Source organism: Diorhabda sublineata, chromosome 2 (assembly GCF_026230105.1).
Source record: "Diorhabda sublineata isolate icDioSubl1.1 chromosome 2, icDioSubl1.1, whole genome shotgun sequence".
NCBI lineage: Eukaryota > Metazoa > Arthropoda > Insecta > Coleoptera > Chrysomelidae > Diorhabda > Diorhabda sublineata.
The window spans coordinates 27,742,744-27,757,893 of record NC_079475.1 but is presented as its reverse complement, the minus strand read 5'-3'; the positions used below and the strand labels follow the sequence as shown (position 1 = coordinate 27,757,893).

The 15,150-nt window shown below is 31.5% G+C and overlaps 1 protein-coding gene across 2 annotated transcripts in view; it reads right to left on the bottom strand.

Moving 5' to 3' along the window:
- Window positions 1-15,150, bottom strand: part of LOC130452935 (Krueppel-like factor 5) — a 101,943-nt gene that overhangs the window by 49,483 nt on the left and 37,310 nt on the right. The window contains exon 2 of one of the 2 annotated variants that reach the window (XM_056792474.1): window positions 5,772-5,798. The exons of the other annotated variant lie outside the window; for it this stretch is intronic. Coding sequence (XP_056648452.1) covers window positions 5,772-5,798 — 27 coding nt within the window. The remainder of the gene's footprint in view (window positions 1-5,771; window positions 5,799-15,150) is intronic. 2 annotated transcript variants of the gene reach the window in all.

Below are 15,150 nucleotides of genomic sequence, written 5' to 3'. Positions count from 1 at the left end.
GCAGATTCAAAATCATATTATGCCCTTCATGATAGACATGTGTCACTAATGAATAACTGTCAGAATATAATTTGCTATCGCTTCTGTGAGAAGTTATCCGATTGGTTAGTGACCTCTTCGACTGAACTATTCGTATTCCATACACTATGTTAGGCAATTTATTGGTTGAAGTTTCATCTTTTATTTTAGTAAAAATAGATTGAATATGGAGGGTTTGACTGTACGCTATCTTAATATTGTGTTGTTTCAAGATTCCAAAAAGTTTAGAACTAACTGATGTTATATATGGTAGAGGTGTATAAATAGATGATATACAAATGACGGAATTGAAGTTTGAAAGTGATATCGGTCCAATGTTAAAGTCAGTGTCAGATGAGTTATACAAATTTCGTTTCAAAAGATTTGGACGATATGAATTTTCATAAAAAAGATTGTAAAGTATTTTAAGGTTTTTTCATTAAATATTAGATCAGAGATTTTCAGGGTCTCTATTTTTCATCTGTATGATTAAAGTAATCTTATTGTTACGTGGGTGATATCAATAGTAATTGATATAAATTCCAGAATTAAAATAAAAATATTCGTTTTTGATAAATTTAATGTCAAGAAAATGTAACGAAATCTCAGCATTCTTCTTTTTTATAGTGAATTTCATATCTGGATCGAGACTATTGAAGTTACATAATTTTAATGTGTGGCAATCAAACACTCTTCTTATTCCGAGCTTTCGAATACTCATCATAGAGACTATATATTTATGTACGGGATGTGGCTACTAAATAATTGTTGTTATCTTATTACTGAAGAAAGAAATTTGATTACTATGTACTAGGTACTTCCCTTGGCGATTCTAATACCTTCACGATTATATTGTTGACAGCCGCACGAAGGTATACTGATTTTGTTTAAACAACTTTTACACTGGTCTATTACATGATATTGTGAAGTCACAGAGGTCAAGATCAGTTGAGTAGTGCAGATGTTTTAGCACTCCGATGTCCAATTTTGCGAAGAACGCGTCAACAGTTAAGGTGCTCTGTCGTGGTGAAGGATTCAGGATTTGGTCTTTCTTCAATCGGGTTTTCGTCTGCTATAATGCCATAATAGTAAATCTCCACAATAGTCGGGGGTACAAATCATGACTTTTTGATAACTCATGTTTGCCATTAGGTTTGGAATTTTCCGAATCGGTAAATGTTCAAATTTCGTCTATATAATTAGAGGAATAACAGTTTCAATTTGTAATCAACATTAATTTACAAAAAGTCCTGATTAGGCTTGTATCTTTTCTTCGTTCCTCGCAAGTTGTCACATCCATGTTTGCAAAGAAGTTTTAAGCCCTACTGGAAATTTGTTGCGTACAATTCTCACTATTCTTAATTCTTTTAATGTACTCATAAAATATAGTCTTTTTTTATCAACGTTTTCTATCTTTCATATTTTTATACTTTCGTTTTTCTCTCTATCAAAATGTATTTTTCCAGTTATTTTGTTTGTTTTCAATGTGTACCTATTGTATGTATCTGCTTCCTACTTGAAGAAATCAGCGGTACGGTGGTCGAGTCGAGTCGATTGAAAAAATATAGGTTACATAATAAACTGGAAATAATAATCTATACACGTGTGACCACATATGTATTTATTATGATATCACGCTGTAGTCATGAACTAATAAAGTATAGTATCAGATATAATAAATATATTATAATAGAGAAATATTTTATCAGATGTAATACCCAAGCGAGAAAATTAACGAAAGAAAAGAAAAATAACCGTCATTAACACCATAGATAAGACCTGCGCGTCAGTTTCTCACGGAGTACGTGATTTCGTTTTGCACAAAGTTGAATCGATGTGCCATTTCGATTATGGCGAAAAAATGCATACGGCAAAGTTTTATCTATTATAGGCCAGTCAACAGATGAAATAAGATCTTAACTATTACACAAGTAATTAATATGACGAATTGAAAATGTACAATGAAATTGTAATATAACGTCATTCACATTTGAATGATAGAGTAAGAGAGAAGTTTTATGTTTTTAAAGGTTTGGTAGGACTTTTAGATATTGAGGAAAGAGGTATATTTAAATTCGAAGAACACGGCTACTAATGTCTTTCATAATAAAAATATATTCGGAAAACTTGATTTTTGATCTTTAGAGTCTTTTTTGGCTATTGGGCTCATCTCTTGATCTTGAAAAAGAAACGAAAATTAATAATTTGGAGCCGCTTAACTAAAGTTTGTAAGAACTCAGAAAAGAGGCAATTTACAGTTGGAGTAGGTGGGAGGGGTCGTTACAACCTATAATTACCTTAATTCAGAAATATTGTACGTTCCGAATTTCATTTGTTGTTCCAATTTTCATAAGCCATTGTTCATTATTTTATAATTCTCATAATTATGATTAGTACATTTGGAATAGAAAAAAAAATATCTCAAGTATTTAAGTAAATCAAATATTTACTTTAGCAAAGGTTTGAATTATAATAACAGGCCTAATATACCTAAGAAATTTTATCTATACCGGCCGGTACACCGGTAATAAACCGATGGCATTAGACATTCGCATACGCAACCACAAAGAACATTAGTAGGAAAAACATTCAGTCACGTCCCGACAAACTTCTGTTAACTACGGACGTGCCTGGGGATACCTAATCGCCTATTATTTTGTTTCTTTAGTCGGTTTTGGCCGCTTTAACAAGTGTTACAACAGTTTTATCTGTTTGGTTTTCACAGAAATTTTATTCTTGACAAGAATGTCAAAATATTTCCATTGAATTAAATGTTAATTAATTTATATACACTACTATGGTATTTTAGTTAAGCGTAAAATATTGCTTAAGAAATTCCACTTATCTTCGTCCATAAATAAACGATTATTTCTATTAACAATAAATTAATCTCAAGGAATGTCCACTAAGAACATTTTCGAGAGACTTCGATAGTCATCAATTAAGTTCAAATTCGGAAATAAATTCCACACTAAAATAAAGAATATGTAACTGCTATTCAGCAAATTTAGTAAATAGATAGCTCACCATCAGTAAATTTAGTACCTTGATTGTTTATTGTGGCTGATAATAATGCATCATTTGAAATTTGCACCAGTTTTCAAGTGTACATTTTAACTAACATCCAAATCTCAATTATATTTTCCAATTCAGTATAACACCACATTAATTGGTAAATCGTGTGCTCGTGAAATGTTATAGCGGTACAACAAAAATGTATCTCGAATTATTTTGAAAGCCTACTTAAATAGTCTTCATTAGCTATGAATATGAAAGTTTTTATTACAATCAAAGACAAAAAGACTTTAAACTGTTTGGAAAATTTCCAGTTAAGTAAGAAGAAAATATGATACAAGCAGTTGGCTTGTAGTTAAATAGGTATTGTCAATGGTTAAAGTCAGTTGATAAGCTGGGGAGTTTCTTTTGAGGTGGCTTCAAGGGCTTTCACTGCTCTTTGTAGATATTTCGTCTTTGAAAAGAATATAATGGCATGCATATAGGATTTGATTTGAGACTTTAAATAAGGTTTGGATTGCAATATGTGGTATTTTTGTATTTGAGGTTTTGGTGCACCCTGCTCAATTTTGACTTTCAAATATCGCTCCAAGATGTCCTTTGTTTAATAGAATAAGTGGGACAAGGCAAGATAATGGGTAGACAAGATTTATATTCAATCATAGATTAGTTGAAACATGACAATTGATTATTGCACTGAATTTTACATATTTACGGATATTTTTTACTTCTAGAATATTAGGTCTATTCCTAACAAGTCTGAAATTGTTTCAACTGAATTGTCCAATATAAGGGCATTCATATAGGAAATAATTTTCCTTCCAACATAATGGGAACGTTCCCACGCTACCCGTTTTTTCTATATTCAATTTAAGACTGCAATACTGCAATGGAAAATTCCGCCATTTGTGACGTGCTCCTGTGATACGGTTTTTGTTTGAAAAAAACTTAAAACCCCATGGAAATTAATCCAAAAGTCTGTGTATTGAAACAAAACTTTCATTCGAAAATAGTGTATTCTATTGAAAAAAATGGAACTAACATTCTCGAGAAAGAAAAGATTGTACGCACTAGTATTGGGACGGTACAATTGCCGATTAAATTCGTTCAGTTTTCCTCAAGTTTCTCGGACTTCGTTGTATAAAAATGTCAAATTTTGTGAAGGAATGGTGCCAAAATTGCTTAGAGGTCATAAAGCGAATGGGGGCGATCTTCTGGACGCCCACAACAGACAATCATTCATCACTGTGACTTAGTCGACCTTAGTGCCTTAACAAAAGATCAGCAGTACTGTAAAACTTTGCGCAACCTGAGAATAAGAGTTAACAAGTGCCGAAGAAAGTTGGCGTCCAAAAATTTGTTTTTGAATGACGTCCGTCCTCATACAATAAAACACATTCAAGAACTCAATTCTTTCAAACTGGAAGTTTGCGTTAGACCTAGTAATTTACATTTCTATGACTGACTAGGATCACAACGTTACACAACGATGAGTTGCGGGTATGTTTCACTGGGGGACTGAAAGCTGAAAGCGCTGGCGGCAGAATTTTATGACGAAGGAATTTCAAATCTTGCCCACCGTGATGTTTACTACGTCAATTTGGTGTTTAGGTAAAAAAAGTCTAGTTTCAGTTACACTATCAGATGTAGACAATAAATTATTTCCAATATTTTGTTCTTTATTTGTTAGATTTGTTACTATCTGAATAAATCTCTTAGGTTGTCGTATAATTTCACGTTAAAATATTTTATATTAATCACTTTAATTGAAAAACAAAATATTATGTTGCTGGCTTAATCGAATTAATATTTCAAAGTTGAAATTCCAATACGATAAGCAAATGATGAAAATCGACACCATCGCCATTGGCTAACCCCAAGAGTCGATATCTCGATATATCTAGAAGCCTGGTCGACAGAACTGGACAGCGACCTGTCCGACGAGATTCCACTCGCTTTTATTTCCTGTTCTCATCTCCTGTTATCTCAGAGTAAACACGTTTCATTCATAACCGCCATTCATGGTGTGACTATTTGTTCAACACAGGGACGTATTCATAATTTTTTTGCCACAACAAACCATAGAAATTAATTGTACTAACTACAGCTACTATACAATTACTTTTGTCTTATGAAAGATGTGTTATCGTGATACCAACACAATCGCTTAGAATGATAATATTCGTAGAAATGAAGGATAGTATCTACACTTTAGCGGTGTAAAGCTCGATTGAAAACATTAATTGTCGAAAAAAACGTAAAAATCTCCCAACCACCACTTTTGAAAACACATATTCCAAATAAAGTTGATTCATTTTAACATTCATGCATAAAGAATAAGTGATTATGAAAGAAAATATACCATTTGACAAAAACTATCAAATAGAACAAAATAGATTGTACCGGCTTCTAATTTTCAAGAATATGATTGGCATGCCTATACTGACGTCAGAAATTATGTAATACTAGAAACTTAAATGTAACAAAATCCATGAAACAATTAAACAAGATTATAAATGCTGATTTGATTAATAGACCCGTTCTTGATGCCTCTTCCAAATAAAAGTAGACACTGCGAAACATGTACAATGTTCCTTCAAAGCTCGGGCTCCTAAACTATAGCCTATTAGGAAAGTATATAAAATCTATTCTAGTGATGGATGACAAAAAATAGAATTTGTTAAACAGAAAAAATTGGAGTTGTTTCTCAGTTCTTATTCGAATAAATTCATTCTTACCGGACCATGTTGCAGGAAACAGGAAACCTAGAAGAAATAATATAAAAGACATGATTATATATTACTTGAAAATACTTATAAATGATTCATAAAATGTGTTGTTTTATGGATAATACATAAAGTACTTAAGCCAAATAAAACTCAAAATTGTTGAGAAGAGAAGTCGGTTAAATACTAAAGAAATATCTACCTTTTGATGTAATAATGCTCTAGTTTAGTATTAGTATGAAAGGATAATAACGAAACCAAATTATATTTTGTTGAAAAAAATAATGTTATGCACTATATTCTTAAACTTCTTTGATTGATGAAAGTAAGGTGACAAGGAATGTTGTAAGATTAAACATGGATTAAACGAACAGCAGTGTGCCTCAACTCACTTCGACTTTTGGAGATGAAGCACTTCGTTACGGGATGAATTGTGACAGGAGACAAATCATGAATCTATGCATATGAACTCGCAACCTAACAACAATCGACTGCATGGGTCTTTCAAGACGAGCGAAATTCAACGAAAGTTGTTCACACACGGAGTACTTTGAAGCAAATGGTCGCCTGTTTTTTTCGGAACAATGGAACACGTCCCTATAGTTCCATTAGAGCAACGTAGAATGGTCAATTCTGAATGGAATACCAATATTTCTTTGTCAAAAAATTTCGAATAAATCAGGAAAACCAATCGCAGAAAACGAATAATTCTCCACCACGACAATGTAAGCTCTCACACAAAAACATTTTTGAACAGTAAAAACATCGAATTTTGATGGGTCATCCGCCGTACAGTCCTTATTTGGTAACCAATTATTTTTCTTATTCAAAATTGAAATATGAATTGTGAGGTCAATATTTCTCTACAGCTGAAGAAGCTGTTAATGCGTTCCAATCACATGTTTTGGAGGTGTCTCAATCAGAATGGAAAAAATGCTTGGCATAATTACAATTACAGTTGTAATTAAGTAGCCATGCTCGTAACGAGTAAAGTAAAGCTACTTGGTCTTTCAACTTTATATTTAATGGAAAGTAAAATATATTGATGTGTTGTTTCATTAAAAATTAGCAAAGATATCCGCTTGTTTCATTCGGTCCAAACAAGTTTCTAGGTAAGAGCAGTTAAATTTCTTCTTTAAGTTTCGAGGTCAGTAAATTCCTAGTCTCTCTAAGAAATATTTTCCTATGATTGTTCCCTGAGTTATGAAATGTAGTATTTTCATATTCTGTCTCACTCAAAGAATTTCAATGAAATTGAGATCGCCATGATAGGGGGCTGGTGTGGGTTGTCAATATTTCTCTTTACAGCAATCTGATATATAAAATATTTCACATCTCTTATCAAATACTGCTTTTCTAACACAATAAAATGTGCTTTAAGGAAGAACTTGGGTTGGGTGTATTGTCCATTACTACTACTAAAAATGTTTCTAAGCAATCATTTGCTCATCAATGTCTCCGTTTTTTTCAATTGAAATAACAGACGACTACCATCAACAAATCTTCGAGAGCTTTCAATATACAAAACAATTAATTAGAGTCTTGTTTAGGATAAACTTTTGAGCCAGACGATTAACCTTCTTTATATGCTTGATAAGATTTTTTAACTTGTCAAATTTTGGAGACGATATATCCTTTATCTTTCAAATTGAAATTTTTAAAAGTTGTTGTTTTTTTGGGTAATTCATAGACAAAGCTTTGAAAGCATTTGCTACATTTGTTTCCTTCACTTCCATATATACACTATTTATTTTATTTTTCTGATTCTAAAGTACATCAATGGATCTTACTGATTGCTGCCTTTATTTTGAAAATAATAGATACTTTCAACTTCCTCAGTGATGTAGATGCTCCTATCCTTTATTCTGGTCAGTTCCAATTTTATCAGTATATTATATTAGGTTGATTTGTAATAATATATATTTATATTTACGTTCTATAATGTACAATGTTAATTTGATTAATAATTTTTCATCATATCTGCTGAAAGATACATTTATCTTATCTTTATCTTTAAATAAACATTGATTACGAAAGATTTTTTATACTACTTCTGTTTTTCACACAGAGTTTAGCAGTTGAAAGTTGAAAAATAAACGAGTTTAAAGAATTTCTAAATAATTTGGTCAAACTTTTACCGCTCTTATTTCACACTTGAGTTTAAGATAAGATCTTAAATGATGATGACTCTAATAAAAATGTAAATATATCAGTAATCATGTTATTTTCACTTTCTAAATGTAGTATATATAAAGTTGTAAGAGAAAATAGATTAAGTTAATGAAATCGATCGAAGCCAGTTTTGCTATACCTACACATAAAACTATGTTGGTAGATTACTTTATTAATTACATTTTTTATTTAAACTGGTTCAACAAGTTGAATCGGCATCGGTAAATCGATCGATTTAAAACTTATTTCGAAAAAGATTCTGTAATACAAATAGTCGATGACCATACAGTTTTCTTCAATCAAATATTTAAGTAAGAGTCATAAAGAGGTCATTGAAAATAGTAATGAAAATATCACATTAAAACCATAGTCATCATTTTGAGATTCTACTATAGGAACTTAGATCTTCTCAAAAACCACTAACATGACTCGAGTAATTAATTAGCTGTTTGAAACTGAACTTTCACTTGTCACAAGTTGTATGATTAATAATTTCCATGTGATTTACTCAACAATATATGTATATTGCTCGAACAGTAAATACAAGTTGTGTTCAAGTTCCAATAAAAATTACAAATAATATTTGATTAGATTCAGAGACGTAAATTACAGTTATTACGCAAAACTTTTGCCAGACATAAGCAGGTGCGTAGGATTCAAAGGAGATTAACATCAAAGGTTCTGTATAATATCTCCACAGGTGGCGGAGCAAGGATAAAACATGGATCTACGCAAGATGAGCTAAATTTAACAAAGGTTGTCCGTGAAAGAATCACATTGGAACAAAAGGTTGCCTCGTCATGTAGAAACAGTGGCTTTAGAGCTGCTTAAGATGGCCAACTCCGAAAGATACACAACCATTTGTTTGCCAGAATTCATTGAAGAAAGTGGGAATAGGTCTTCATCGTGGTAATGTAAACTACCGTCCCGTTGCTCAATCAAATTAATTGTCTTGATTTGGCACATATTTGAAAATGTCCTGACTTACATTGTTTCGACTGCCTCGCCTGCATTTCAATGTGCACTCGAGTTAACTCTGTTCCAATGCTGGTACATTCAGAGAAAATCTCGACATATTGTATTTTATCCGAATTACGCAAATTTTTAAAAAGCTGTTACTGTTACTGTACTGTTCTTTTTTTTTAGACCAATCTTTAGTATTTGTAAGGATTATACTGACGACTTTGCGGTTGTAAGTAGTAACATAATTTTCAGTAGAACTATTGATTTGTGGTTAACAGAAATTTACTGATGTAGTATTGCAAAACTGACATTAATCTCAAATATATTTATTTGTTATCGATTGCCTTATCATACAGACGGTTCACACAGAAATAATTTTTTTCTTTTTCATTACAAGTCTTAGATTTACTACCGTGAAATAAAATTGAAATTTCATGGTATTAGTGAAATTTATATTTTCGAGGATTTTGTAACGGATATTCAATTAATAGTTAAGGTTCACATCTCCAGGTGGCGATAATATAGTTAAGAGCAGATAATATTGTGAATTAGAGATGAAATTTCTTCTTATATATTACTAGAGGACAGCAATCAATTTAATAATAATTAATAATTAATTCAACGTTCAGTCTAGTGATTTCAGTTCGCACTTACATGGAACCAATGGTTTTGATTATATTTATAATGTTAAGGTTGATTGTTTTGTAACGGTACTTAAGATGTGTTTAGAATCAATGTTATAGTCGATTATTCAATAAAATAAACGTGATATCTGGCGTGACAAGTTTTTCACATTCACATTGTCTCTACATTGTTGGACGTTGGTATTTAGTTTGAATTTCATGTGCTAGGAAACGAGAATGTTTATTCGTTAGAACTTGATTTAGATTATATTGCAGATCGTTCCATGTTTAATAACTTTTGGCATATATTTCACAACTTTATCATTCCGCTTAATTTATTTCGAGATAACCAATCAACTCAGGTTGTACTGACCAAAGTAGGTAAAAAGTATATTTGATAACAATTTGTGGAAGATTATAAATTATTCAATAACAAATAAGAGTGTGTAATGTCTGCTAAGAGGTTGAGCATGATAAGCTTTCAAATAAATCATTAGAGTATGTATATTTTTTCTTCTGCCATGTCCCAAGTTTCTCAAACTCGTATTACTTGAAACATCCGTTTTCAGTATATGGACAACATGAAAGTGCGAGGTTTCTAAGTCTAATTTGTAAAGAATTTAATGGATTCATAATTCCTTGGTTATGAGTGTATATTTTGGATAATTATATGTTCTGCGATACATCGGTGGATTCTTAATAATTTGAATTAAAAATGTTAAGAACAGTACATAAAAGGTGTTTCGAAGGTTACTTCAACTGAGATATTAACTGTTATTTGACACGCAATTAAAACGATGTTTTATTGCATTTACATACACCCACGTTAAGTATTTTCGTCTTTATAGTATTCCTCCATAACATTATTTATTATAATTAATACCATTAAAAATATTAAGAATAAGGCAACTATTGTTTTATGACGCGAGTAAAACTACTTATTTCAACCTACAAATATATTTGCAGTTCTGCTGTGTGAAAGTTTTTAGCATGTAATTAATTAGGACCATAAATGTGAAGTGACAAAATGGTAACTGTTATAAAAGATATGTTCAAATTTTTGAGTCAAATACATTGTAGGAAGGTGACATTTTTAACTGATATCTGTTAATTACTCACAAAGAAATATTCAAAGAAATAAACTAAGGCGTAGTAAATGTATTACATACAGCTATAATCAATCACTTCGAAGGTTTTAGCTGTTTTGCAACGGATTAATTTTAAAATACATATTCAATTCGATTGCGTCCAATTTTAATTATTACAAAAGCTGAAAATAACCATTTTAGGATCTGCAATAGGTACTGTTATTATATTATCATGGGGTATTTATTTGATAAATACTCATCCAAACAAAGTTTACTCGTAATAAATTGATGTCTTCCTTAAATCTATGAGAAATGTTTTTAGATACATAATCTCACTATAACACTGGGTACAAATCTTGTAGTGTTGTTCCAGAATCTCTACAGGGTCTCTATATTGGAACTGTTCGCAGTTCCTCAGAGCTGAATTTCGCATGTCAATAACGGCATAAGGATGCTACTATATAAGCGCTCTTTGTTTTCAGAAGATAATTGGGATTTCCTGTCCATGAGCCATTATATTTTAGTTTTTAGTCAAGTCTTGACTGCTTCTACTTGGTGAGTATGTGTTTCGCACAGGTTACTATCCTCAAGGTTTATTAGAATAATAGAAGGTTTGTGACAATAACAAGATGCGTAGTAGATAAGTGACGTCACCGGTTCTTCACAGCTGTGAATTCGTTAGTTAGAAATATATTCGTTTGTATAGCCAGATCAGCAAGAGATAACACACATCCTCATAACTCGAACATAATGTTAGTGAGGTTCTGTTTGACATAAAAATATAAAAATAATGACGTAGCTGGTGTTCTAGCAGCTAATCGTTTGTTTTCACAAACCATACATTATTCCGTAACCTTAACTATCCTGTTTCAGTGAAGTCCTAGATATTTAATACTGTTAGCTTGTGGAAGTTTAGCTTTATTTCGAGCATTCCTTCTGACAGCAGAATATATGTTTCCTTTCGAAGTGTGAACGTAACATGACTTTGATTTATTGAATTTCCATAAAGTTTTAGCCAAATATGGATCTTGTTTAGATTAAGCTGCAAGTTGTATGTGGCAGATGTAGGATCACTGTGAGATGATAATATTGCTAGTGCCGTCTGCCTAGGTTGTACCTAATTGTACCTACTTGATGGTTAGATGTGTTAGATGAACGGATCATATTATTTCTTTTTCTAAGAGTTGTATATAGATTTTCCTAAAGTTGTGCACATTTTATACATCTAGTAATTTTATTCTTATGTCCATACTTCTGAGAAGTCGAGCATTGCGGAATAATTTTTTTGAGGTTGGGAGGTTCAAATTGGACTTTATTATTCCTCAGTTTACTTTGTACAGTTGTTTAGTTTTTTCTCTTGGCTTAACATCTTAAAATCATGAGGTCAATTTCATATTAGTGAATATCTTTTATTATATATTTATGTTATTTTTCTTTCACAATCTTTTTAATATCCTATAGAGGTGTGGAGGACCATATTCTTTACATTACCCATCTGTAGTTTTTTATATATACTATAGGTAGTAGGTGAAAGCTACTATTTATATGGTAGCATTCATTCGCTCGATGTTACGTTGGAACCTTACTCATGGAACAGGTTTTGGGATAAAAATAATGTTACGAACTCGTCCATGACATGGACCGTGAAGCCGGTCCTGTTCGGTTATAATGGAAGAGTCTATAATTTGGTGAACACGCCAGACGCAAAAGTTCTCGGTAAGCGTTTGATGGTGATTTTCTATATGTTTTTATATATACACGATTTATTTACATTATTTTTAGAACTTATTTCTAGGAAGGCCTTTTGTTTATTAGTTTGTTTGTTTACTTGCTAGAATCGAAAAATTCTTTTGGGTATAAATGCGAACTTGTTTAGAAGTGATGAGTCAGTGTATACTTGAAAGCAATAGTTAAGGAAATAGTAAATAGTAACCAGTGACTTTAAATAAATTATATAAGTAGTGAACAGGTAATTATTATAAATAGTGAGTAGTTATTATAAATAGTGTCTAGTGTAAATGTGTAAGTAAATTAAGTAAGTAAGAGACAGCGTAAATAAATTCACTTCACAGTAAGAAAGTTTAATTAAATAAGAAGAACATTACAATAAGATACAAATGCAAACTTATTAACGTGTTAATTTAGTTAAGGATAAAAATTTTCATACAATCAAAAGTTTAACGTCTACGATACATTGATATAAAAATTATGGAACTGGAAAAGGTAGGCGAGAAAAATTTATTAACAGTTTGAGATCGAGTCGTCAAAAAGATTGTGGCTCCACCAGATGTGATATAAGCCAATGCAATTCAGAATTATTTCTAAAAAAAAGTGAATAAGAAAAATATAGATTTGACCTGGCCTAGAAAATAGAATGATTCGGGGCATATTAATCATTTACCACATCATTTTTACATACTATAGAATGAATACAAAAAAGTATAAAACAATTGTATACGGAATAATTGATGATAGATTCTGTACATTAAAAGTACAGATTATTAAAGAAGGCAACAATTTTCGTAGAATACTAGGTTAGGAAGAAAAATTATTCAAGAGAAATAGCTGGATTTAAATAATAAATTTATGAAATTGAATGAATTGATAATAATAATAATAATAATAATAATAATAATAATAATAATAATAATAATGAAACACGAACAATGATGACGAAGAACAACAACCACCAACTGAAGTCATTCACTATTAGAACAACATTACCCCGAAAAGAGGGTGGGGGAGGCTTGATCGACTTCATGAATTATTTCATAGGAAATCAGAAATCTCAACCCTACACCGGATTATATCCAAGGCAGATAAGGATTACTTATCCCTCAACCTCGCATCACCAGAATCTGACTTGAATATACTCGTAGTATTAAACACCGAGAAGCTGAAGCAGTGGTCACGAAAGGCACTACACGGTAGACATCATTACGACCTCAACCAGCCGCATGTTGACAAGGAAGCTTCAAACAGATGGCTTGCTAGCGACAATCTCTTTCCAGAGACCGAAGACTTCATGATTGCTATCTAGGATCAAGTTATTAACACGAATAACTACAAGAACAATGTTATTAAGGATCCGAACACTCAATCTGACAAATGCAGAAAGTGCCAACAAACAACAGAGAGTATGTGTGCAACATCATCCTCCAGAACAGAAACTGGACAACAAGTTCCGTCTTCTCAACACGTATACACCGTTTTATAAGTACCAGCTGCAGAAGATGCTCGAAAATGTCAATTTTATACTCTACTACGATAGGTTCATTTTCACCGATAGACAGGTAACCTAACCTAACCTAACCACAGAATCGTGGTGGTTGATAGAAGAGTCAACTCAGTTCTTCTAGTCGATGTTGCTATACCGAACACTCATAACGTTCTCAACACCAGGAGAAACTGGCCAAATACGCAGATCGCGCAATTAAGATTAAATAGATGTGGCATAGCGAAAATGTGGAAATAGTTCCAGTTATTATGTTAGTAACCGGCGTCGTGCCTAAGACCATACACGATAGCATCGCCAAACTGAAATACTTGCCATACAGTGCGCAAGTTCATTATGTGAACCAAGCCTAATCTTTTTGATACTTGGTATCCGGGATAGGTAAATAAAAGAGGCTCTAAGCAGAGTAGTGCATGTCTTTAGCATAATAATAATATTAAACTTTGAGGAGGTTAGAATATTGTATGGAAATCACGAACGAAAAGGTATATTTTTTCACTTTAATCAATGTAAGTTACTATTTACCTCAGGTACAATTTATTTTATTAAATTATGAAATATTTGGCAATATTGTTGTTTCGTTCATCTTCAATGTAGTTGATACTACTGTATATAATGTCTTTGAATTAATAATTTGACGAACAATATTTTACATGTATGTATTTTCTATCTTAGTTCAATTTTGTCCTTATTGTCACTATTTTATTACATTACCAACACCATAAGAGGCTCATCTATAGAGTGAGAAGGATTGTCTGCACTATCATCTACTCCTTCAACAACATTCATCAAATGTTTGATTATAGTAATAAATAAAATAATTTTCATTAAATATAGATGTCTCTGTCGATTTTGCTACATCATTGTCAGTTTCCCACATCTATCTATTTTTACAACATGGATATATTAAAACATAAATTTTCTTAAATAATAATTATATGTCATTGGGAAAAATTTATTTCTTACTCTCTGAAGAAGGATACTTTCAAATTAATTATATTTACAACGGGTTTCAAGGAACGTAATTACTATTACACTGTCATTTTAGTATTCAATTATTTATTATCTGTGATATATTGCTATAAAATAATATAATTGTTAATGACACAATAGCCTTTATTAAATAATTTTATACCCATTCCGTAGAGATTCCGATAGATAACTATATTATAGAAAAATTTATAGTGATTTGTGAACTGTAAATACTTTTATGACATAATATATAAAACTATAAATATTCACCTATGATATGAACTGATAATTGAAAGTAAAGGATATCCTTCTAAAATGTGACAACAAAAAACTAGTTA